General features: G+C 42.7%; 1 protein-coding gene across 1 annotated transcript in view; it reads left to right on the forward strand.

The window, feature by feature from the left end:
* Ttc29 (tetratricopeptide repeat domain 29) overlaps positions 1 to 26,844 on the forward strand; it is a 179,715-nt gene that overhangs the window by 35,308 nt on the left and 117,563 nt on the right. Inside the window, exon 5 of the mRNA XM_075977998.1 lies at positions 4,045 to 4,230. Coding sequence (XP_075834113.1) covers positions 4,045 to 4,230 — 186 coding nt within the window. The remainder of the gene's footprint in view (positions 1 to 4,044; positions 4,231 to 26,844) is intronic.

Here is a 26,844-nt window from a genome sequence, read left to right on the forward strand (position 1 = left end):
AGTCAACAGCCAGTCCGTATGGAGCATCTGCAGGATGATGGACCGGAAGATGCTCAGGCTAAAGGAAAGTACTTCTCTAATGTAAAAACCAAATGACAATGCCCCCGCTTTGTAACAGCTAAAGTCTCATTTGTGTGTGTGTGAGAAATAAAGGTGCAGTTATTAATAGGACAAAGTTACATGTGCTCAAAACACACATTTGCCTTGCTTAAATATAAAAAATTAGAATTACTGCAGGAAGTATCACATAAGTATTTATATAATCATTACTGAGAACTTCATACAATTTTTTCACTTTCACACATAAAGTTTATCAGAGAAAACTTGTGATCTGAATAAAACTTGCCCCAGAAAACATGGAATCTGCATGCTTGCTATGATTACCCTGAATGAATCTTAAATCTGAAAACACGTGTGTATGTTTTAAATGTTTACATGTGCATCTGGAATGCAGAGATCTGTCTTGGGGCTTCCATGTCCCATTGAGTGTCATCTCGGACTGTGAGATGGTGACCCTGAAATAATGTGTCTCTGAGCGTTTTCAGTGCTTCCTCAGGAAGACCATCCATTCTAGGCTTATAGTGAAGTTCATTTCATCAAAGCTATGACAGGAATGGTGTCATCCGTGGCAGGAACGGTGTCGTCCGTGGCAGGATGTGTCAGTCCAGCCTCTGCAGATGTGCACAGCAGTAACCTGCGTTATTTAACTCACCAAACACCGCTTGCTGCTTTATAGCAAGGTTGTTTTTAAAGCAATCTAGCCACTCCTTTCTTGGGTTGTCTTCCTTGGTTAAAGTGCCGTCTATGATGCTAAGCTTACATTCCCCAGTGTGAACTCTCTCTGCACCACTTGTACAATTATTCTTCATGAGCCCCAAGAAGCTGAGAAAGAAATGGTGATATTGATAACTGCAGACTTAAGGTAGAGACAATTCAAAAGGGCCTCACATCTGACTTGTAAATTTTGATCCAGGGTTGAATAGTTTCTTTGCAAAATTTTTTTAGTACACACAAAATCTGCTGTACCCAAGTGGACTTTCCTATGATGTAAGCTTTATGCAGAGTAGAAAAGGGAGGGAAACATTGTCCAGTAAAGGAAGTTTGAGTGACTCTGGGTTAATTACCGCCGGACTTAGGCGTAACTTTCCACATCATCAGAACCAGAGCATTGCGTGTACTTTTGTGTGTTGTGCTATTTCACTAGTAGGGAAAGTTAGCAAGAATATCTCTCTGGCCTCCATAATTTTTCAACAATATCATAATGCAAAATGCATCCATTCAAACTTCAAAAGTCCCCATAGTCTACCACAGTCTCGGCACTGTTTAAAAGTCGAAAGTTCAAAGTCTCTTCTGAGTCATATAGTCTCTGTAGTCCCCTATAAAACCAAAATCAAAAAACAGATCACATACTACCACCAAATAATGGCATAATATGTACACCACAGTTCCAAAAACGCAGGGAAGGGAACATAAGAAATACTGGACCAAAGCAAGACCAAAAACCACCTGGGCAAACTCCAAACTGCATCTAAAACGCTCTTCAGATCTCCAACTCCATTTGGCTTTGTTGAGTGCAGCACACTTCCGTCTCTTGGGCTGGTTCCACTTCCTATTAGCTGCTCTCCTCAGCAGCTATCCCATGACTGATATCTCTAACATCTTGGGGTCTCCGAGGCAATCCAGGCTTCACCTTCACAGCTTCACATATGGCCTCTCTACTAGGGACATCCCTGACACATCCCTGGCCTCAGCGACTTTATTCCCTAACTCCTTTCTTCTGTCTTTAACTCTAAATCCAGAACCATGTGACTAGACCTGTAACACTGCCCCCTCATTCTTTGGTCTTCCTAGATTCCTTCCTTCACTGCCTCAGCTTGTCTGTCCTGAAACTTGCTCTGTAGACCAGGGTGGCCTCAAATTCTGAGATCCACCAGCCTCTGCCTTCCTGGTGTTGGAATTAAAGGTATGCCCCAACACACCAGGGCTCTCAGCTTTTCTTTAGTTCCTTTTCACAAGTTGGAAAATTAGTTGCATGGAATTTTGCCTTAACGTCATGGCTCCCTTTACTCCATTTCTTAATCCACTTATCTCACTGAGCACAGGATTGAGCTCCATTCCATGTCTGGTTTTCTTTTCATTCTGTGATTACCCTGCTCAGCTTGCTCCTTTTCATTATAAATCTTCATTAGAGTTATCACTAAACATCACACGACAGAGACTATACTAGGCTGTTTGGAGGTTTCTTCTGCCAACAGAATTAATCTAAAGCTCTTATCCTCAGACAGACTCCTTGGACAAAGGCAAAAGGCAACCACTTTCTTCACCAAAATATCACAAGAACAATCTCTAAGCAATATACTAAAATTCTGTTCCTCTGAAACCTTTTGAGTGAGCCCCCCAGAGTTCAAATAATTCTTAGCACCACTGTCTTCCATGCTCCTACTAGTTTGGCCCATTAAACAGTGCTTAAAGCATTCCACTGCTTTCCTAACCCAAAGTAAAAAGTCCAAATTTCTCCAAACAAACACAGGGTCAGGCCCAACACAACAATACCCCAGGCCATGCCGGGCGGTGGTGGCGCACACCTTTAATCCCAGCACTCGGGAGGCAGAGGCAGGCGGATCTCTGTGAGTTCGAGACCAGCCTGGTCTACAAGAGCTAGTTCCAGGACAGGCTCCAAAACCACAGAGAAACCCTGTCTCAAAAAAAAAAAAAAAAAAAACAATACCCCAGGCCCTGGTGCCAACTTCTGTCCTAATTAGGGTTTCTTCTACTGTTGTGAAGAGACACCATGATCATGGAAACTCTTATAAGGAAAACATATAATTGAGGGGGCTCACTTACAGTTTCAGAGGTTCCGTCCATTATCATCATGGTGGGAGCATGGCAGTGTGCAGGCAGACATGTGCTGGAGAAGTTGCTGACGGAACTGCATCTTGCATGCAGCAGGAAGTCAACTGACTCACTGGGCAGTATCTTGACCATAAGAATTTTCAAAGCCTGCCCCCATGGTGGCACACCTCCACTAACAAGGCCAAGCCCACCTCAACAAAGCCACACCTCCTAAGTTCCACTCCCTATTGACTCCTGTGCACAATGACTGCTGTTTAAAGGTCATTTCGTCAAGGCTGCAGTGACTCACTCCCACTCCCGTGATGTCAGTCCTTGGTTACACAGAGGCGGGAAGATTGTCATGTGTTTGAGGCAAGTGTGGGCCCCTAAGTTTACAGGATCAAGGCACACTTTATTACCACACAAACAGCTTTGCTCAAGTTCACTATTGTAGCGGCATTTGTGAAACAGATTACACAAATACACATGACCACACACTTATAAACATAGATGCTACCCTAGGAAAGAAAAGTCGGAGATGCATATAACAAATTACCAGAAATTTGAGTAAAAGGAATGACTCACATTTTCAATTTAAAAAGTATCCCAAACAGAAGCATAGACATCTACATTTTTAGCCTCACCACACACTTATACTTCTTGAACAATTAGTAGAAAATGGAGACACACATATATCATCCTGCCCTAAGTATCTTGGGCTTCCATTTCCTTTTCTCCTTTTGCATTTGCTTTTATTTTGCCATGGTTTGGAAACATTGATTTCTCCAGGCTTAGTGATGATGCCTTTAGACCCGTCACTGGGATATGGAACAGTCCCCTCCTGCCCCTTTTCCTCTCACCCTCCCCCATATATATGTATATGAAACCACTGGCCCCACTATCCTCCTCCAAGAGGAGCACATTTCTAACAGGTATTGTCCAGCTCTGTTATATAAATAAGTCCTTTTACAATGAAATATGTCTCAATTTCTAGTGTGTCTGCATTTTTGGAAAGACGCCTGCCTATTGCTTGCCTCATGTCTACATCCTTTGATTAATGTGATTATTTTAACAGTTAAATGATGTTTTGCATCAGTTTTAGTTTTCAAGACATTTGGCCATGGATTTAAGAAAAATATGGAAGTAATTTGCAGCATTCTGTGTGTCCTGTGCGGTGTTTCTGATGCAGTCTGGTTTTTCCTCTTTGTACAGAGTCCTACGAAGAAGTGTATAACAACTTATACGCTCTGGCCTGTTACTTCGATAATTCTGAAGACAAGTGGGTGCGGAATCACTTCTATGAACGGTGCTTTAGTGTTGCTCAGCTGATCAAATTTGATGGTGGGAAGAAAGAAGCAGAGGCGCAGGCGCACATGGGCCTTCTGTTCGAGGAAGAGGGTGAGTGGGCACTCTCTGGGGGGCCAGGAGGGGGGAATCCTGAGACCAAAACCACCTTGACGGTTAAGAAGAGGACCGGAGGGTAAGGAGGCAAATTGTTGCAGCTAAACAGCAAAAGCGTGGGACTGACGAGTCCGTGTCAGTGTTCTTCCAAGAACAGTCCCCCACTCAATTGCTTGCGTCCCCGCAGGAGCAGCTGACCTAGAACAGCAAGCATTTCTTCCTCAATCATTCCCACACCTTTTCTGCATCCCCTGCTGTCTTTCTCAGGTCACATGCTGCAGCCTTTGTGTGTTTGTGGTGGTTTAGTTTTGTCTGGTTACAAAACTGTTTGGAAAAACGGAAGGTTCCTTTGTGAAATTCTTAGTGCTCCTCCTCCTCTTGCCCGGATCAAAGTATAAAAACTATAGAAATCGGATTCTACCTTGAGATTTTACAGTAATTGCCGAAGGAAATGCTTCTTTAAAAAAAAAACTCTGTATTTAATGTTATAATAAGACAACCCAATATCAAAACCAAATAGCAAAACAGTCAGGGAGCTGTAGAATGATGACTGATTTCACATAGAACGTTAAGAAACACATGAAAGGGTGAATGCAGATAATATGCATGAAGTATGTAGAGAGATGAAAATAGTTTATGAAACTGCTGTTTTAATGCTACGGTTCTCTGGGGAGGTGGTCAAACTGATTGTATATAATATTATATATCTTATATATAATAAAATATGTGTGATATATAATTTGTGGCTAGGGTGATGTGGGACTCTGCTTCTGTGCTCTGGGAAGCTGTGGCTAAGTTGGCTGTACCCTAGAGCACAGAGGTCACTACAAAGTGACCAGGGACCATGCAATGTGAAGAACACAGTTGATGTTGGAAACGCCAGCTGCGGTGAGGGATCCTGGAGGCTGGACTCAAGCTGGGGGGTATTGATAGGACTTGGAGGTTGCTGGGATTTAGAGCCATGCTCTGAAAGAGGAAGCACAGCTGCAGGAGGCAGCCGGAACTCCCTCCTTTCAGTGGGAATCACAGTGGAGAGGACGGGCAGAAATGGCAGCATCTGTAGTTGAAGGTGAGCCTCTACACAGTCCCACAAGGAACGGCAGGTCTTTCGAGCGAACCTGCAATGCCAACCATGGGGGAAGGGGAAGAGGAGGGGATGTGTCTGAAAAGCTGCCACCATGAAATAATTCACAATCCTAGAGAAGCTAAATAAGAAGGTGAATACAAAGACAAACATATAGGCATCCTCCTGAATATTAACCTTCATCAGGCGATGAAAGGAGACAGAGACAGAGACCCACATTGGAGCACTGGACTGAAATCTCAAGGTCCAAATCAGGAGCAGAAGGAGAGAGAGCAGGAGCAAGGAACTCAGGACTGCGAGGGGTGCACCCACACACTGAGACAATGGGGATGTTCTATCGGGAACTCACCAAGGCCAGCTGGCCTGGGTCTGAAAAAGCATGGGATAAAACCGGACTCGCTGAACATAGCGGACAATGAGGACTACTGAGAACTCAAGAACAATGGCAATGGGTTTTTGATCCTACTGCACGTACTGGCTTTGTGGGAGTCTAGGCAGTTTGGATGCTCACCTTACTAGACCTGGATGGAGGTGGGGGTTCCTTGGACTTCCCACATTTTAGGGAACCCTGATTGCTCTTCGAGCTGATGAGGGAGAGGGACTTGATCGGGGGAGGGGGAGGGATATGGGAGGCGGTGGCGGGGAGGAAGCAGAAATCCTTAATAAATAAATAAATTTAAAAAAAAAGAAATAACTCAGAAGAAGCAGATAAGAGGTATCTGAGAGGATGAATTATGCCATTCCATTACAATTCCAGTTTGTGATGTCTAAATAAGCACTTCTCTGCCACCGACCACCATGTGGTCATGAACTTACAAGTGAGCAAGATCCATTTAGTATTCAGTGTTCCCGTGCATTTATCAAATACTGATTTAGAGCATAGTGTCCAGGGTGAACAAGACCAAGTCCTGGTCCACAAGGAGCCCAGCAATTTCTAAACGTGTAGCTGAGTGTGTTGAGTAAATTCACATTACTGAGTGACCAATCTCCAGCCCTTCACCTTGCCAAATGGACACTCTGGGCCCATCTCCCTCCTCCTTAGTTTTAAAATCTCTGAGCATGTTTGATGACCATATTGATGTATCACTGACTTTACTGTTTCATTTGGTTATTTGTTCATTCATTCTACAACTCTTGGGAGTGTCCCTTGGCCCTAGCTCTGTGGTTGCTCATCTGGTTTGATGGCATACACAGGAGCTGGGCTGAGATGAGTGTGGGAAGTGTGATTCCTGGGGACTTCTGCAGGGTAACACTTGCGGGTGTTTGCATTGCTCACACTTATATCAATGTAAAATGCACTATGCGTGTACTAAAGTTAGTGTTTGTCTTAGAAACATTTTGAAGACTTTGTCTTCAAAGCTATGTTAAAGTGGAGTCTGTTGGTTTACTCTAGAACTGCTTTTTGTCGGATGTAAAATTGTGCTATCTGTGCCCTTAACAGCACTAGGCTCTAGAACCCCATTTGCATTGTGGCATGAACAAACAGCCAAGCCAGTGTTGGCTGCAAGTCTAGAGATTGCTCGCTTGGTGACGAGGACTGTCTGTGCAGATACTGCAGCCTGGGGAACTCACAGAGTATCGATACATGCAGCTAGAAGCAGGGGCCCACCTGCTGTAGGGGTCCTGCTGAGGCCATGGTGCTGTCCCTTCCACTTGTCTGACCTGATTGATCCAGACAGGCAAATGGAGGCCCCACAGCAACATCCAGTCAACAGCTGTGCTCCGGGGCAGGTGGCAGCTTCCTGATTCCGTGGGTGCCCCCCTTCAGGTTTAAAGAGGATGCTAGCCAGCAGATGGCAATGGGCAGGTTGTCAGGGCCCGAGCTAGCAGGCTATGGCTCAGGGCAGGGCTCCAGCTCCCCCAGGGAACTGTAGAGCAAATGAGGGACACAAGCAGATGCCATTGTCAGAGACTGGGCACATGGCTGCAGTCAGGGGTAATGTGCAGCCCACAGGCACAAATGTAACCAGTTCTCTTCCAGAGCTTCTTGGCCAAGTCACATATAACAGAGACTCACATCCCTGCTGCTGCTAAGGATGGGTGAAGTAGCCAGTGAGCCCTGGCTCCCATCTCAAAGGCAGGCAGGCTTTCTTCAGTGCGAATATCTGTGACTTATCGCAGAGTAGTAGGCACGGAGCACCCAGGTGCTGACTAAGTCTTGCAGTAACTCACTGGCTGCACCCTCCTTTAGAGTCATGATCTTGTCCATAAGGACCATATCATGCAGCCAGTGCTCACACTGTATCTGGTGGCCGTTGAAGAGAGTACCCAGATACTGGAGCAATAGGAGATGTGCTCATTAATTCTGGAGCAGGTCTTGGAGGGCCAGAAGAGCCACCAGTCAGACTTGGGAGAACATGTGACCAGAGGGAAGAGCCATCTCCTTCCTTTAGATGAGCCGAGGCCAAGACACATAGCAAGATGGCGTGACACATTAAGTTCCCCCACCCCCAGATTGACAACACCAGACTTTCTTCTATCATCATAAGAGGGCTATGTCCCTTTCCTGTCATCATAAGAGGGCTGGCCCCGCTTGCAGTTGCAGTAGCATTATTGTTGGATAGAGTGAGTAGGAGAGATGCAAAGCCACATCATTGGTTGAGGAAACAGCAGCCCTTCCCCCTTCCACTTTCAGTGACTTAGTACCTGAGCCAAGCCTTGCTTTTTGCCCACTAGACAGAAGCAAGAAGACTTGCTTGTTTCCATAGAGCCGTGTAGGCCAGTCTGGTTTTGGATGGACTAGGTTGGAAGGGTCAGCATGGACAACTTAGCCCTTCACTTCAGTCCACCTTACTTCCCAAGCCCTGCTCCTTCTCTCCTCAGTTCCAGTGTGCGGCTTCTGAGGACGATTTCCTAGCACTCAGCAGTGCATTCCTCCTCACCCCAGACTGCATCTAGCTGCTGTAGGAGTCGAGAAAGACAGCCCCATGTTCTCCTGAGTGATAAGTGTTCAGGGCAGAGCATGTACAGAGATAGGCAGGGGAACTCTTGGAAGAAGAGCTTAAGAAGGGCATATTTTCCACTCCAGAGAGCCTGCCACCACAATATTAATGGAGAGACTGTTAAGGTTTTTGGTCTTTACAACATAGACCCTAAATTCCTTCAGTGCTTGGGAAACTTCGGAAGAAAGAGAGAGCCTTCATGCTTGGCTCACCTCAGTTCAAGCCCTGGAATTGATTGATAACTGTCAGTGTGCTGGATAGATACTAGATAATGTCTCAGTACAGATTACCTGGAGGCCAGATGTCTCCAGGACCATCATGAGAACACACTAGGGTGACCACCAGCTCATTCCTGTCTCATCCAGGAATGGAAGGCAGTTCTGGCAATAATGGCAGAGGAGGGCACATCACTAAGAAACTGTCTTTACTATTTTGATTTCATTGAACAGAGGTAGAATTTCTGCTCTCTCTTTTCCTTGTATACTGATGATGAGAGATCAAACATCTTCCCCTATCTCCATATTTATCCATCTTTTTAAATTCATGCATGTGTTGGGGGGGGGCATGTGGAGGCCAGATGTCACCCCTGGGTGTTATTCCTCAGTTTCTCTATTCTTGGGTTTTGGAGACAGTGTCTCTCACTGTCCTGGAACTTGCTCATCAGGCTACACTGACGAGGTAGTTGAACTAGGATCCACCTGTCTCTGGATCCCCAGTGCTGAGACTGTAAGCATGCACCACTATACTCAACCTTTAGTTTTATCATGTGTACGTGTGTGTGGTCTGTGTGCATGTTTATATGGGGGGGGGGCTTGTGTGTATGCACACATGCATTTTTGTCTGAGTATTCATCTTGATTATTCTTAAACTCAGAACTCACTAGTTCAACTCTTCTAGTTAGCTATCTTACCACAAGGACACTGTCTCTGTCATGGCTGCCTGACATTTACATGAGTGCTGGGAATCCTAACTTTTATCTTCCAATCTGGGAGGCAATAAGTGTACCCACTGAACTATCTCCCCAGAACCCAGAACCAACTTTTTTTACATGGGTTCTGGGAATTGAAGTCAAGTCCTCATGCTTGTATGCAAACACTTTACTGATAAGCCATCTCTTAGACTCCTAGTCCTTAATGTGCTGTGCAATAATACTTCTGTACTCTGTAAAGATTTGTTGCTAATATTGGTTAAATAAAATGCTGATTGGCCAGTAACCAGACAGGAAGTATAGGTGGGGCAATCAGACTAAGCAAAATCTGGGAAAAGGAAAAGAGAGACACAGTCACCAGTCAAGCATAGAGAAGGAAAGATGAGAAAGCCTTACTGAGAAAAGATACCAAGTCATATGGCTAAACATAGGTAAGAATTATGGGTGAATTTAAGTCATAAGAGATAGTTAATAAGAAGCCTGAGCTAATAGGCCAAGCAGTTTATAATTAATATAAGCCTCTGTGTGTTTCTTTGGGACTAAAAGGCCATAGGATTGGGAAGGACAGAAACTTCCATCTACATTAATGATCATGAGGAATATGTCCCCAACTGTGATTTTTTTTATCACAAATTTTATTAAGGTCAATGTGGTTCAACTTCCTGTCATTAAAGTATCTTACTTTAGCTAGAGGTAACTTTAGTTAGAGGTAACTTCCTTTAGCCAGTCAGTTTCTTGTCTGACTCTGTCTCTCTGTTTCTCTCCTCCTCCTCTCTCCCTCCCTCTATTTTCTTATTCTTCTCCCTCCCTCCCCTTCTGTCACATAGAAAGAATTCCAGGCTGAGAGCCTTAACCTCCTGCTGATTCCTGCTAAGAGTCATTGACTCTTAAAGTCACACTCTAAGTGGACACTTGTCACTCCATTTTGGGACTATTGAGCTGATGCTAGTTTAGACTTACTTGAGAAGTGTGCTGTGTGCCCTGGGTAGGTGAGTAGTTTGTTGGGACAGCTGTTATGCTAATGAGAGACCATGGCAAACTACTCTGGCAGTGCCTTCCTGGTACTGCAGCCCTCAGATAGAAGACTCACAAAAGCAGGAAGAACAGAGCAAGGGTGAGCCCCTCTGTTCTACAGGCTCGGGATGGCTCAGGAAGTGTCCTTACCCACCTGGTACTGTTAGGACACAACACAGTAGCCACTGGATATGGAAGAGCCTTGATGCAAGCCAGCTGAGCATTAAGGATTTGTGCATCTTTTTGCAGGACTGGAAGGGCAGGAGGGTGGGAGAAAGGGCTGGAGGAGAGGCTTGCACTCAGTCTTAAGGGATGACATCTACATAGCACGCGTAGCTACAGAGGCTTTCAGAATTTGGAAAACACGTCAACCTCTCCTCACCATGAAAGGACGACAGGGTCAAGATCAAGATCCGTTGCCTCTAGCTCCCACCTAATGGGTCTCCATGTAGCTTCTGAAAAACTAGCCTGTAGGGATCTTTTCATCCTAGATCTGGGGATTCTGCATAAGGACTGCTCTCCTTAAAGAGAGTAGTTGGCCCAATGTAAACATTCATCTGTGATGTCTACAAAAAAACAGAACAAATGCCTCAAACTATAAAGGAAGAATAAGAGATAAAGACAACAAGACAATGATAAATAAGGAGTTGTCTAGGGGAAGAACACACCTGGGAGGAAAGCAATGACCAGAATTATCTCAAAAAGGCTTTGCTGACCCTAAAATATCTTAAGATTAAAATAGCTTTTCTACTCCAGTGAATGGTCATAAAGAGAGGTCCACAATGGAATCGAATAGAAGACCCGGACTTTAACCCACAAACCTATGAACACCTGGTTTTCGATAAAGGAGCTAAAAATATACAATCGAAAAAAGAGAGCATCTTCAACAAAGTGTGCTGGCATAACTGGATGTCAATCTGTAGAAGAATGAAAATAGATCCATATTTATCACCATGCACAAAACTCAAGTCCAAATGGATTAAAGACCTCAATATGAGTCTGAGCACACTGAACCTGATAGAAGAGAAAGTGGGAAGTACTCTACAACACATGGGCACAGGAGATCGCTTCCTATGTATAACCCCAGCAGCACAGGCATTAAGGGCAACATTGAATAAATGGGACCTACTGAAACTGAGAAGCTTCTGTAAAGTATAGGGCACTTTCTCTAAGACAAAAAGGCAACCACTGACTGGGAGAAGATCTTCACCAACCCTGCAACTGACAAAGGTCTGATTTCAAAAATATATAAAGAACTCAAGAAACTAGACTGTAAGAAATTAATCAACCCAATTATAAAATGGGGCACTGAGCTGAATGGAAAATTCTCAACAGAAGAAGTTCAAATGGCCAAAAGACACTTAAGGACATGCTCAACTTCCTTAGCGATCAGGGAAATGCAAATCCAGACAACTTTAAGATACCATCTTACATCTGCCAGAATGGCTAAAATAAAAAAACACCAATGATAGCCTTTGCTGGAGAGGTTGTAGAGGAAGGGGTACACTCATCCATTGCTGGTGGGAATGCAAACTTGTGCAACCACTTTGGAAAGCAGTGCGGCAGTTTCTCAGGAAATTTGGGATCAACCTACCCCTGGACCCAGCAATACCACTCTTGGGAATATACCCAAGAGATGCCCTATCATACAACAAAAGTATATGCTCAACTATGTTCATAGCAGCATTGTTTGTAATAGCCAGAACCTGGAAACAACCTAGATGCCCTTCAACGAAAGAATGGATGAAGAAAGTATGGAATATATACATATTAGAGTACTACTCCGCAGTAAAAAACAATGACTTCTTGAATTTTGCATGCAAATGGACAGAAATAGAAAACACTATCCTGAGTGAGGTAAGCCAGATCCAAAAAGAGGAACATGGGATGTACTCACTCATATTTGGTTTCTAGCCATAAATAAAGGACATTGAGCCTATAATTCGTGATCCTAGAGAAGCTAAATAAGATGGTGAACCCAAAGAAAGACATATAGTCATCCTCCTGGAGATTAACTTTCATCGGGCAATGAAAGCAGACAGAGACAGAGACCCAAATTGGAACACCAGACTGAAATCCCAAGGTCCAAATCAGGAGCAGAAGGAGAGAGAGCACGAGCAAGGAACTCAGGACCGCGAGGGGTGCACCCACATAATGAGACATTGGGGATGATCTATCGGGAACTCAACAAGGCCAGCTGGACTGTGTCTGAAAAAGCATGGGATAAAACCGGACTCGCTGAACATAGCGGACAATGAGGAGGACTGCTGAGAAGTCAAGATCAATGACACTGGGTTTTGATCTTACTGCACGTACTGGCTTTGTAGGAGCCTAGGCAGTTTGGATGCTCACCTTACTAAACCTGGAAGGAGGTGGGAGGTCCTTGGACTTCCCACAAGGCAGGGAACCCGGACTGCTCTTTGGGCGGATGAGGGAGGGGTACTTGATTAGGGGAGGGGGAGGGATATGGGAGGCGGTGGAGGGGAGGAGGCAGAAATCTTTAATAAATAAATAAAAAAATAAAATGCTAAAATCAAAAAAAAAAAGAGAGAGAGGTCCATATTTTGAAGCCTGCTTGAAAGTCTTTTGAATACTTCATGAAGAACCATGTCTACATACATGAGAGAAAAACCAGGCTGCCTTGAGACAGGAGGCAAACAAAGCTCCGTCTGCTCATCTCAGCCACAAACAACAGACGACAGAAGAGTCTAGTGGGAGGAAGAGATGGGGACACTGGGGGCCGGAGGAGAATACATAGTCTACGTCCTGGTTCTCTCACAAAGCCGCCAGAAAACATGCCTAGCGATTCCTGCTTTAAAAGCACCATCAACAGGCTGGAGCCATTAAGAGCACTAGCTGCTCTTCCAGAGGTCCTGAGTTCAATTCCTAGCACCCACATGGTGGCTCACAACCATCTCAGAGGGATCTGATACCCTCTTCTGGAATAAGAGCATATTTACAGATAGAGCACTCATACATAAAATAATATTTTTTAAAAAAGGCACCTTGAATGCAGCTTCCATATGTACTGTAGTCTAGAGCCAAATTGGTCAAAATGAGAAATTCAGGACAAGGGAAGAAGCCTCATGCAAAAGAACTAGCTGTAAACATTCAACCCAAGTGTCTGCAAAGCCATGTTTACTAAAAAGAAATTAAATGGTTTTAGTAGATGATACATAAAATTAAGTACAATAAAATAAAATAAATTTAATTTTTTCTTTATGCTTTTCCATATTTACCATATTTAGAAGTAATGTTGATTACTCCTTTAGCTTCTTTTAACTCTTATAAGACATACTTATTATTGTCCTTACCAGAGTGCAAAATGATTTTTAAATCTTTTTAAACAACATCTATGAAAAAAAGAATATAAATAAAGTGCAAATGGGAAATGCAAACATTAGCTTGCTTTTTCTAATTTGTTCTAACTCTGTATTAGTCTAGCAAATAAAACAGAAAACCTTGGACTCTTACTAAAATGAACTGAGTCGTTTTAATAAAATTTTATTTATTCTTTGAGAATTTCATACATGTAAAATGTGTTTTGATCCCAGATTGCCACCAATGTGTCTCCTTCCCAACATCATGCCCTTCTATCCCTTTCTAAATAACTCATGAATTCATTTAATGTAGCCTTATATGTGTGAGTGTGGGGTGACAGACTGATGCTCACGGCTCAGAGAAAACTGACTGTCCTTCACCAGCAGCCATCAGGTGCCGATAGTTCCTCATGTACCAGGGAAACTTCAGAAGCTCTCCCTCAGAGAGAATCACACATGTATTCTAAAGGTCCACTGCCAGCAGTTATGTTAAGATCAGTTTAACTGGGCCCAGGGAGTGGCTCAGTGGGTAAGGTACCTGTAGAACATGCATGGGGACCTGACTTCAGATCCCAAGCACTCATGCAAAAGCTGGTCAAGGAAGCATGAGTTGGCAAGCCCTGCACTGGCACGGGGGCAGGTGGAGACATGTGGGTGCATGGAGTGCGTGGTCAGCCAGCACAGCTGGACTGATGAGCTTCAGGTTCAGTGAGAGACTCTCAGAATCCAAAATGGAGGACGACCGAAGGGTCAAGCAAGTAAACCTAGTGTCAAGCTCTGACCTCCACATTTACACATGTGCCCACACAGCATGTGCACATAGCACACACACGCACATCAATCCATACACACCAAAAATTCAGTTTATCCTAAATATCACAGACAAAAAGAACCGGAGTCGTTGATCTGGTCTTGACACACGTTCTCAGATTGTGTCAAATCTAGCTTATTTTAAAATGAGATTGCATGAGAAACATTTCTTAAATGAACTGGAAAGAACAGGTAGGCTAGGGGGCTGCATATTATGGTTTTCCATGAGGAAAACCTTTGAAACAAAGACCAGACAAGACAAAAGGATGAGGAAAGCTGTTGTTGATTATGCTCCTCTTGTGCCAAGTATAGGATGGATTCAAAGGACAAGATACCTCAGACTGTCCTTGGACAGCAGGGTTTATATCTGTCCATTTCTCTGTCTTCTTGGGAATTAGTCTTACTTTTTTATTTTTAAAAATAGATTTATTTTATTTTACGTGTCTGTCAGTTTGCCTTTTTGTATGTATATGTACCACATGCATTACTGGTGCCCATAGGATCCAGAAAAGCACACTGAGTCACAGGGAGCTAGAGCTAAAGATGGCTGTGAGCCACCATGTGGATGCTGGCTCCTGTTCAAGAGCTGCAAGGGCTCCTAATGAGTGAACCACCTCTGCAGCCTCCTGGAGATTCATCCTAACCTCCAGTCCCTGCAGACAGCTCTGCTCAGAGCAGCCCTCCCTCTCTGTGTGCCTCAAAACAATGTTCAGAGACTTCCCCTCCTGCAGACCGAAAGCCAGAGCATACTAAGTTCAGAGTTCCCCCAAGCAGGCTTGTCTCTGTGCAGAAGCAGAGAGAGGGAAAAGTCCCTGAGGTCAGAGGTGAGAGTAGAGAGCTTTCTATCAGAAACAAATTTGAGAAATTTGAAGTGCAGTTTTTAAAATTGGTTTTTAAAGACCCAATTCACATGCATTAAACAAAAGTAGAAACTATTTTAAACACTCATAACCATGGATTAAGTAATATTCTTAGGTAAAGGACATTTACAAATTGGTGAGAAAAGCCACTAAATAGGAACTGGAACTAAGAGAATAAATAATTGAAAGAAAATAATTCAATTTAATCAGATAATAAACAAGAAAAAGACCAATGCTAATACATATTTTTTTTAGTTTTTTAGGTTTGTATGTGTGTGTATGTCTGTGTGAGAGTTTATTTTCATCATGAGTGCACACGCCCGTGGAGGCAAGCAGTGTTGAACACCCTTAAAGCTGTAGTCACAAGCATTTGTGAGTTGACGTGGCTGCTGGGAACCACAATTGGGTCATTTGTAAGAATGGCGTGCATGCTTAACCACTGAGCCATCTCTCCAGCCCCAACATGGTATCTTAAAAAGTAAATCACTCAAAAACTTTGGGGGTATGTTATAAAAAAAAATTGTGCGTCTGGAGAAATGACTGAGTATTCAAGGTTGTGTTCTATGCTCTCTTCTGGCCTCCGCTGACACCTGCACACACGTGCACACATGTGCACACATGTGCACACACGTGACTTATGTCCACAAAGACACATACATGTAAATAAATATTTTAAAACCTTAAAAGGTCAAAGCTAAGAGAAGTGGAAAGAAGTTAATTTAAAGTTCCTTCTCCGCTTCACATAAAAATGTTTTTTTCACCCCAATAAGTAAATAAGGTGGCACACGTATCCACAGAAATCAGAAGACAAATTAAGGTAGATACTATGTGCTCCAACCTCCCCTTTAGAGACAAGGAAGCTGGCACTCAGTGACGAGACAACTTACCCACCTTCCAGAGTTAGTAAGTGGAGTATAGGAATCTCAGTGTGGTCAACTTAAAGCCCCATCAGCTTCTTCACTGTTTGATGTCATGTAAGCATAGAACCAAGGCATTGGCTCAATGCCTCTCAGCTACTTTAAACCTCCATGTATCAATCTGCAGGATTTCACTGATTTTTATGAACATCTATGCTGTGCATTTGTGTGGATATACGCATGTCATAGCATATGAGTGGTGGTCAGGGGCCAACTTAGAAGAGTTGGTTCTTCCCTTCTTACACACAGGCCCACAGTTCAAAAGGACTGAATTCAGGTCATCAGACCCGTGCTTGACCTGCTGACCCAGCTCGCCTGCCCCTCCAATTGCTATTTTTATTTCAAATCCTTATCTGATATTTAAGGTCTCTCAAAAGCAGTCTTCCTTTGCTATGTGATGATCATTTGATTTATAATGAAACTCATGTTTCTGGTAACCAGGCCTCACACTTTCCCACTCCGTGGTCCTGGTCTAGACCTCTAGTTCTTTGGGCTCCATCGTTATCTCTTAAAACCTTCTGTCCTTTTTATAGTGCCTCTGTGAGTTTTCTACTGGCTAGTTTTGCTCTAACTGAAAAAGAACACACACACACACACACACACACACACACACAGAGAGAGAGAGAGAGAAAGAGAGAGAGAGAGAGAGAGAGAGAGAGAGAGAGAGAGAGATCAGTTCTAACACTACAAAAAGGCTCACCCTGCAAAGTGAGCCCCATTATTCTGCTTCAATACCTTTCTCTAGAGGCCTCCCCAGTTGAGATCTTGTACATCTGAAGGGCTTTAAATCCTCTCAACAGCGCTTACATCTCTATTAATTTTTAATAAAATGAAAGAGAAAATAAAATACCACACTAAAAACTGATATATCCTTTGCATGTCTTTTAGTTATTAAGGTTGTTTTTCTAATAAACTGGCAAATGCTATCCCATGACAAATAAGAAATTACAATAAAATTTCTATCAATTTTGGTGTGACATCTTTGGTTATATTAAATGATTATATTTTTACCTTTTTTAGCACTGAATATCATGATAATCAACTTCACTTTAAATGCTAAAGAATAAAAATAAAATTACATTTATAACAGAATATGTAATAAAATAAAAAGCCAAAATGCTAGGGAAGGGATTATTTATAGGAGATACTAAAGAGTTTTTGAAAGTCATTTTGTGTTGTTTCAGATTCTGTTCAATGGATCACTCCCCCCATGACTGCGCTATTTGGCACATCTAAAATGAGCCTCTCATTCTTCATGTGCACTGAGGAGATCCTTGACAGACTGTTTTCCCCTGAAGTAATATCTTTCCTTAAAGAAATCTTTGTCACTGGACTGTATTAGTTTTCTGGGGCTTCCGCAGCAAAATACTGCTAATGGGGTGAGCCAAACAGCAGGAATGTGTGGACTCATGGTTTTAGAAACTTGGAGTCTAAAATCAAGATGACCTCAGAGTTTGGTTCCCTCTGGGATCTGGGAAGAAAGGCCTGTTTCAGGCCCTCTCCAGCCTCTGGTGGCCCAGGAGCTCCTTGGTTTGTACACTGCGCCCACTCTTCACGTCATCTCCCCTCTATATGTGATCGTCATGTTGATGCAGGCTGCCTCAGTGTCCCCTCAGAACTGGACAAAGACCCTCACCCACGCAGTCATATTCACAGCTACTGAGGGGTGAGCTCTCGGCCCCACAGCGTCATTGGAAAGCACCCACAGCCTGTGCTACTGAGACGAGGTGGAAGCTTCAGGGCTGGGGCTAGCAGAGGAAGTTAAGTTGTTCCGGAGTCTTGACTCTTCCTCTGTAGCTCCACTTACCATACTAAAGATGAGCAGTTCTGCTTAAGTGAGCCCTCTTGCCCTGATGTTCAATCATTCCACATAGACCGAAGGAAAGAAACCAGGAGTTAAAATAACAGTTTCTTCTTCTGAGTTGACTTTCTCATCTAGTTTACCACAGTAACAAAAATCTAGCGCACACCCATAACAAACCCGGCTTTCAAAGCCTTATAAAATGAGGAGAGTATCGTCAAGGCTTACTGCAGTTGTTCTGGAGCGGCTCTGAGAGCACTCAGCGTCAGCAGTAGAGAGGCAGAAGGGGAGAAGTTTCGATGTTTGTGCAAATGATCTTTGTAAGATTCATGATTGTTTATTATGTGTTTGTGTATGTGTGGTGGCGAGAGGTGGGCATTGGACCTCCTGGAGCTAGAGTTAGAGGGGGCTGTGAGCCACCTGATGTGGTGTTGGAAATGGAACTGGAATCTCCTGGGAGAGTAGAAAGCACTCCTAATTGAGACCCTCTCTTCTTAATTGTCAAAAATAACTCTTAGGAATGTTATTTCGAGAGTAAACAGGATTGTGAAGAGTGTGGTGCTCTGCTCATCACAACGCCATTTGTAAGCTGATTCTGTGCCCATCGTGAAGTGGGGCTATGAAGGATGCATGGAGCTGGGCTACATCAAACCCCAGCTCTAGAGAATGCATTTGGAATTTGAGAAAGTTTTCAGAGAAACAGAGTAGAAATCGGAGCAGCAGCAGGATAAGGTGTCTGCAAAGACGTGGTTCTCCATTGTGGGCACTGCTGTGCTTGCCTGTGGTATCTCCCATCACATCTCCTGATATTCCATCTCTGTCCTCAAATCGGCCTTGTCGTCAAGTGCTCCAAGTACCCTCCGTAGGTCTATCCACATGAAGGAATGTAGAAAGTTATAGAAAATAACTTCATGAGCCACTTTGGGGAGCTTATGTCTTCCATGCAGACACAAAAATCTGCTGCAGTTTGTATTCAAGGTGGTCTTATCTTTTCTTGGAAACATCAGCATCCCAGACATGTGGAACAGGGCAGCCCTGCTGCAGTAACGGGATCCTGTGGCAGGAGGCACAGAGAGCAGTTGTCTCCACCTCGGGAGTTTGCTTCCCTTCCTGCAGGTCCCTCTAGTCCCACCTTGCCATTGCTTGCCAATGGGTCAACACGTGCAAGAGCAGTCCTTGGGTCAGCGTGGAAGATGCAAAAACTGTTTATGACTGCTACTTCTCACGAGTTGGGATTACTAAGAGCTGATGTCCGAGAAGAGGCATGATGTGAATCGAGGGGTCAGGAGACTTGTGTCCTAGAGAAGAGCAATGAGACGAATGTAGTAAGCTGTAGATGATATCCATTCACTTAAACTAAGCTGGGAAATAACAGTGTGAGTTCCTTTAGCTAAAGGAGTCTTAGTACCATGCCGAATCTTCACAGCAATCTAGTGAACTTGACACAAAGGAATAAGTGAACAATTTGGTCACCACCATATGGTTGGTAAGTAGCTGGTCACTGGCTTGAATCCAGAATTCTTTATTCTCTTTCCTTTCTCTGTGTTATACTCAGAATAGCTAGACACACACTGCTTCTTCCAAGGGATTTAAGAATAGGTGGTAGTGGTGTGCTCCTTTAATCCCAGCACGCAAGAGGCAGACACAGGCAGATCTCTGTGAGTTCAAGGCAACCCTGGTCTACAGAGTGAGTTCCAGGACAGGCTCCAAAGCTACACAGAGAAACCCTGTCTCAAAAAAATGAAAAGAAAAAAAAAAGAGAGACTAGAATGGAATTTGGGTCCCCAGGGTGCCTACCTAAGAAAGCCTGCTGCCCATGGCAGCCTGATCAACTCGGCTGCATCAGGCAGATCAATCAACACCTGCTCCATCTACCTGCTACTAGACCACAAGGAGAAGCCAGTGCTCTAGAACCATATCTGGGATCAAGTCATTGTCCCTGAAGATAAAAACCTGAAGCATGGCTGTGATCAAAGAAGTTTATATGATGCTTCAGAGACCAGAGGCCTTGAGAGTTAAGGCAATGAGTATTTGCATGTAGAACTGCATGGGCAAAAAAAATATACCAAGTGACACACTGCAGTCTCCAGGGCTGCTGTGACTAATGGATCTGTGATGGAGGAAGAGAGCAGTGTTTACTCTGTGGAGAGATAGAACCATGTCAACGTCCAAGGCCTGAGCTGCCTCTGGAGGGCATGTTGATGTCCATATGCCACACTGGGCCCATGTTACTACCAAAGGCCACACTGATGCCTTGGTTTTTACCACCAATACATGAGGCCATGTTGACACCCATGGGCTGTGATGCTGCTGGAGGCCATGAAGATATGTTGTCAACTGAGACCACATTGATGTCTATGGTCCATGTTGCCAAAGGGGTCTGTATCTTGGGTTCTGCTGCACCCAGGGACTGTGTTGATATCCACGGCCCATGTTTGTAAGTGGAGATTGCTCAAACATTTCCCAGCTGCCCAGACCCAAATAAGCATAGAAATTATATTAATTACAACACTGTTTGGCCAATGACTTAGGTGTATTCCTAGCTAGCTCTTTTCTTAAATTCACCAATTACTATTAATCTGTGTATCACCCCAAGGCTCTGGCTTACCAGAAAAGGTTCTGGGTGTCTCACTCCTTCGGCAGCTACATGGCATCTCCTTGACTCTGCCTACTCTCTCTCTAGATCTCTTCCAGCCTGGCTATATTCCGCCCTGCCATAGGCTGAAGCAGTTTCTTTATTAATCAATAGTAATAAAACATATTCACAAGATATAGAGGGAAATCCCACATCATCTCCTCTTTTCTGTTTAAATAAAAAGAAAGGTTTTAACTTTACCATAGTAAAATTATATATATGAAACAGTTATCAAGCAAGAATTATAGTTACAACATTTAATCTATTTACATTTGGCAAATTAAGAAAATATTCTATCATCTATCCTATCTCTGTGAGTCTAAAATTTTATACCTAGTTTATTCTTTATCATAACTAAGGAAAACTGTAACTATCTATTTTCAACTCTTCAAAGACCACAGAAGGATATAATATTAAATAAAAAAATAGGAAGTGCATTGTAAGGAACTTCCAAAACTCTAGAATTGACAGAGACATCTTGCTGCCTAGACAGTCACTTAAAGTTCTTCTGTAACATTGGAGCATCCATCTTCAGCCTACAGGCCCATAGTCTGGGAGACTTTTCTATGAAGCAGGAAATTTGAAAAATTGTTTTGCCTTATTAGCAGTTTTTCAGTCACTTTCTTCTGGGTCTTGCAGAATGTCTGGCAGACTCTTTCATGAAGCAGAAACCCTGAAGGACTGCCTTACCTTCTTTAGGCAAGTTCAGCAGTCATTTTTCTGTGAGTCCTACATGTATAGTTCATGTAGCATACCATCAGATGTTTCAGGAAAGAACAGTTTCTTGCCCAAATGACTAACCTTGTCACACTGAAAGCAAATTCCATAATGAGTTTGTTAGATGGCCATAGGTCTCTTTAAAGTAATTGGTGATGCCAGAAGCAGACACGTCTCACTGTCAAGAAAAGTCTAAGTTCTTAAAACATTTTAAGTGCCATATTCTGTATGTCTTTGAAGTGTTAAAGATTATATATCTAACTGAAATATATCTCTGTATATCTAGAAAGCCTAACTATCATGACTATAAGTTTGACTATCATAAATGACTACCTATTAAACTGTAGTTTTTAATTATACATTACATTTTTAAATGAGCTGTATAAACATACCTTAAACAAGAGAAGAAATATATATGCATATATATGCATATATTGTGTATAGTGCATAACAAAATTGACCTGAAATTTGTATCAATAGACAAAGATCCATACCAAAGCAAAGTATTCATTTCTATATCATATCCATTTTTTATTGAGAAAAACATTGATTGTGACCATTAACAATTTATAATCAACCTTCTTTAAATAAAAACAAACATTTATAAGCAATCATTTTGGAAATTTGGATGTAGTTTTCTCCAAATTGTTTGTTTTTTCCTGCTGTTTGTTGGGGAAAGTACTTGTAGGTTCATGGAAACCTTTTGGGGGAGTCTTGTTCCATCAAAACACATTAACCTGGAAGGAATCTACAGGTTTCAATCCTCTGTAGAAACAAAAGCAGAACATCTTTTTCAAAGTAACATGTCCTTAGACTCAAATTTTGAAGTCAAGATACCTTTAAAATATATATTTTGGTTTAGCTTAGCAGACTATACAATGAAATGTTTCTCTGTATATAGCTTATTTACAATCAAAAATTTTTAAAGAAAACATAATATACATAATCTATACTCTGCGTATTTTCCATCTTTAAGTGGCTTATTTTTCTTTACCCCTTTAATCTATGGTTGTACTCTTTTCTATTACTTTTTCTCTTTTTTGGACTTCTCTTCCAAGTCTTCATACATTTTTAAAACACATTGTGACTCATTTATAGGGGTTTATTTTTGTCTGAATCTGTCTTTATTGCATATCTGTAATCATTTTCTGACCAGAAGTGCCTTTTAAAAAAATTGCTAAGTGGGCATGCCTAGGACCAACTCCACAGTTCTGCCTGTTGACTCTGCCCAGTCCAACATGGTTAAGATATGTTCACTGCCTCTGCTAGCCACACTTATATCGCCAGCTCAACTGGGGCACAGAGGGTCTATATCACCATTAAACAGCTAGTAGCATGCTGCTCACAAACCCCATTTAAGTGTTCCCACAACAGGACCAGCATGAACCAGGAAGCTGGCTATTAAAGGAGCCATGCAGATTTGCTGCTAACACTGAATGAAGAAGCCTTCTCTTAAAGGAGTTGCACCTCTACTTGTGGCCAGAAAAAAGAGCCTATCTGAAAAAATGTGGCTACCAAGAAGCTACCCTTGGCTCCTGTTTTTGTGGTTCTAGAAATCCTTTATTTTAAGTTTTATGTAGATCCATACCCCAGATGGTGGGTGCCATTTTGTGAGTGGAGATTACTTATATGTTTCCCACCCATCCAGACCCAAAGAACCAAAAGCTACATGGATGCCTGTGGCCTGTGCTGCTGCCCGAAGCCATGTTGATATCAATGGACTGGGCTGTCACCAGGGACTGCACTGGTGTCTGTGGCCCTTTGTGCCACCAGAGACCATGCTGAGGTCTGTGGCATGTGTTGATGCCTGATGCCAGGTGGATGTTCGTGGTTCATGCTGCAGCCAGATACCATGTGGAAGTCCATGAACTTTGTTCCTGCTAATTATAAAGACAAGGGACCTGCTTCTGCTCTGATATGAATGATGGCAAACTCTTAGTTGGGAAGGAGAGATGTAGAAAGTTTCTGTGACATACCCTACCCCCACCCAAAAAGCAGCAACCTAGACAGAAAGCCATTAAAGAGAACTCTTAAAATTTGTGATAAGGATAATGAAGTGTACCTCTCTACAATAGAAGCATACTGGTGTGGTGGGGAGTGGGAAATGACTCACTTTTCTGGAAATTTGACCATGCTCCAGAGACATAAACAATATAAACTGGACTTGCATTTTTTTTTTAAAAAAAATCTCTTCCTGGTGGGAGGCCAGAAGGGTGCAGAGTAGACTTGGGAGGACTGGGAAGTAAGGGTGACTAAGATGCATTATAGTATATTCTCAGATAATCAATAAAAACACTGGGATAATAAAAAAAAGAATAGATTTGAACAAACAGAATAAGTCAGATGTATTGTCAATACACAAAATGACAGAAGCAAGGACATTGGTATGTAAATACCCATGTTTCCCTCACTTACAAGGTAGATGCTCCCATTCCCACTATGAAGATGCATAAACCAGGATAGCAAGAATTTGAGGTTTTCCTTTTCAAAAATGGATTTGTGGTGTTATCTTATTGCAGCTAATACCAAATATGAGGCCTAGTTTCTTAAGAGAGTTCATAAAATAACACGCAAGCTGTAGGCACAACGCCCTACAGAGTGTCCAGGACTGAGACTTTGTCTTGGCTGGTGACCCTCTGAATCCTGCCCCCAGCCCCATTCTGCTCTTTCTTCCAGGAATTTGTTCGGTTTGGTTCCTTATGTATACAGAATTGCAGCTTCTGCTCTTCTGTGACTGCTGTACTGTTCATCACATCGCGGGATGATGTCCTCAAGGTTCCTCCATGCCACATACTCAGGGCTGCCTTCAATTTTAAACTTGAATAATATTAGCTGACAACCGGAGCTGTCAGCACTAAAAGGCTCAGTGTCCCCTCCAGTGCAGGCGGTCAACAGTCACCTTGCAAGGCTCCCTTTGGTTTTATTTTGTCCTTGATCTATACTTATAAAAATTATAATAAGAAAAGGTGTCTGAAAAAGGAAGGGTCAGATAAAATTAAGAATGTAAATGTTTAGGGGGGGTTGTTGTTATTGTTTGTTTTTGTTTTTTCAAAACAGGGTTTCTCTGTGTAGCCCTGACTGTTCTGGAACTTGCTCCGCAGACCAGGCTGGTCTCGAACTCACAGAAATTCACTGCCCTCTACCTCCCTAGTGTTGGGATTAAAGGTGTGCACCATCACTGCCCAGCAAGAATATGAGTGTTCTATCTCACTTTTTAAGTCATCTTGCATTTGTTAACCAATCAAACAGTTGGTCTTCTTGCTTCTGTGCTCAGCTCAACCCCAGCCCAGGAATCCAGTGCAGTGTTAGCAAATATGTCATGGCACAGTAGACACCAGCGCTAAACCCTCTCATTCCTCAGTGCATGCTACCCTCTGGACTATCCAGATGGCACATTATAAAAGTGGCTTTTAAAAGACTCAAGAGATAGCTCCATCTCAGAAACAGTTACTGATCTTGCAGAGGACCTGGGTTTGGTTCCCAGCACCTACCTTGTGGTTTATAACCATCTACAACTCCAGTTCTAAGATATTGATTGATGCCTTCCTCGACCTCTGCAGGCACGGCATTCCTGTAGTACAGATACATGTATGCTGGCAACACTTCTACACAATCTGAATTTTTAAAAAGCAGGTTTTTTTGACAAAAGCTAGCTCTCTGAAAATTAGTACAGCATAGAGCCCTTCCAGAGATGGAGAGCAAGTGAGAGAGGAGAAAGACTGGAAAGCCAGTCAGTGGGAACAAGAGGACTTGTCTGTCTCCTATAGAAGACAGGGTTTCCTGTCCTACTCTGAAACACAGTGGAAGCTGGTTACTCGCTGTGGATGGAGTAACTCAGGACAGGGGAATCTAGTCTGGGGTGGAGAGAGTTGCACAGCCCTGAAATGTGCTGTGTTAGCTGGATAAATGCAAAGGACACTACATGGGAGGGACAATTAGTCATCAGAGGTCAGCAGGGAGGGGAAATCCATGAAAACTTTATCTTTGCATATAAATACAAACTTTATATTTGTATATGCATATCACACATACATGTAAGGAAGAGGGGGCAGATGTATTCCTCATGAAAAGTGTATCACCCAAGAACATTTTCTGATGGTTTAACTTCATAGGAAAGGCTAATAGCTGGAGAAGAAATAGAGCAGGCTAGCAGGAAAATCAGTAGCTTAAAAACTCACTGGAATAATTGTGAGGTTCCATTAAATACTTTCTAAAATTTAAAAAGGAAAAGGTAACTGTGTATTGGTGGTGGTATTGTGACTCGCTAAAATGGTTTTGGAATGTAATATACATAATTTCAGGATGCTGTTATGAAAACACACAGCATGGAAAGGAATCCTTATAAAATGATAAGAATCAGAAGAAAACTACATTGTTCTTTACAACTGTGTAAAAAAATGAATGCATATAGAAAAGATTAGCATAAAACTTGAGCAAAATAAGTCAATTTTGATGATGAATGATGTTGTTGCTAGGAATATTTTAAGATTTTTTTTTCCCCAGTAGTTTCAGCTTGGTTGCTGCTGTTTTTGCATGTATGGGTTTTTGGTGTAGGAGGTCCTTCTGTTTGTGTATTGCTTTCATTAGTTAATGAATAAAGAAACTGCCTTGGCCTAGTTGATAGGGTGGAACTTAAGTAGGTGGAGAAAATAGAACTGAATGCTGGGAGGAAGAAGGGCAGAGTCAGAGAAGCCATGGATCCTCTGCCTGAGATGGATGCCAGTTAGAATCTCTGGGTAACCCACTGCCACTTGGCAATACAAAGATTATTGGAGATGGGTTAAATTAATATGTAGGAGTTAGCCAATAAAAAGTTAGAGCTAATGGCCAAGCAGTGTTTTAATTAATACAGTTTCTGTGTGGTTATTTCTGGTGTAAGCTAGTCAGGTGGATGGGACAAACAAGCAGGCCCTTCCCCTGTAACAGGTCCTGCTGCTGCTGTTTTTGCACATATGTGTCTTGCTGATGTTTTTGCACACATGTGTCTTGCTGATGTTTTTGTACACATGTGTCTTGCTGCTGATGTTTTTGTACACATGTGTCTTGCTGCTGCTGTTTTTGCACATATGTGTCTTGCTGATGTTTTTGTACACATGTGTCTTGCTGCTGATGTTTTTGTACACATGTGTCTTGCTGCTGATGTTTTTGTACACATGTGTCTTGCTGCTGCTGTTTTTGCACACATGTGTCTTGCTGATGTTTTTGTACACATGTGTCTTGCTGATGTTTTTGTACACATGTGTCTTGCTGCTGCTGTTTTTGCACACATGTGTCTTGCTGATGTTTTTGTACACATGTGTCTTGCTGCTGCTGTTTTTGCACACATGTGTCTTGCTGCTGTTTTTGTACACATGTGTCTTGCTGATGTTTTTGTACACATGTGTCTTGCTGATGTTTTTGTACACATGTGTCTTGCTGCTGCTGTTTTTGCACACATGTGTCTTGCTGCTGTTTTTGTACACATGTGTCTTGCTGCTGATGTTTTTGTACACATGTGTCTTGCTGCTGCTGTTTTTGCACACATGTGTCTTGCTGCTGCTGCTTTTGCACACACGTGTCTTGCTAGAAGCCACTTTTCTGTTC

Source organism: Microtus pennsylvanicus, chromosome 6 (assembly GCF_037038515.1).
Source record: "Microtus pennsylvanicus isolate mMicPen1 chromosome 6, mMicPen1.hap1, whole genome shotgun sequence".
Taxonomy (NCBI): Eukaryota; Metazoa; Chordata; class Mammalia; order Rodentia; family Cricetidae; genus Microtus; species Microtus pennsylvanicus.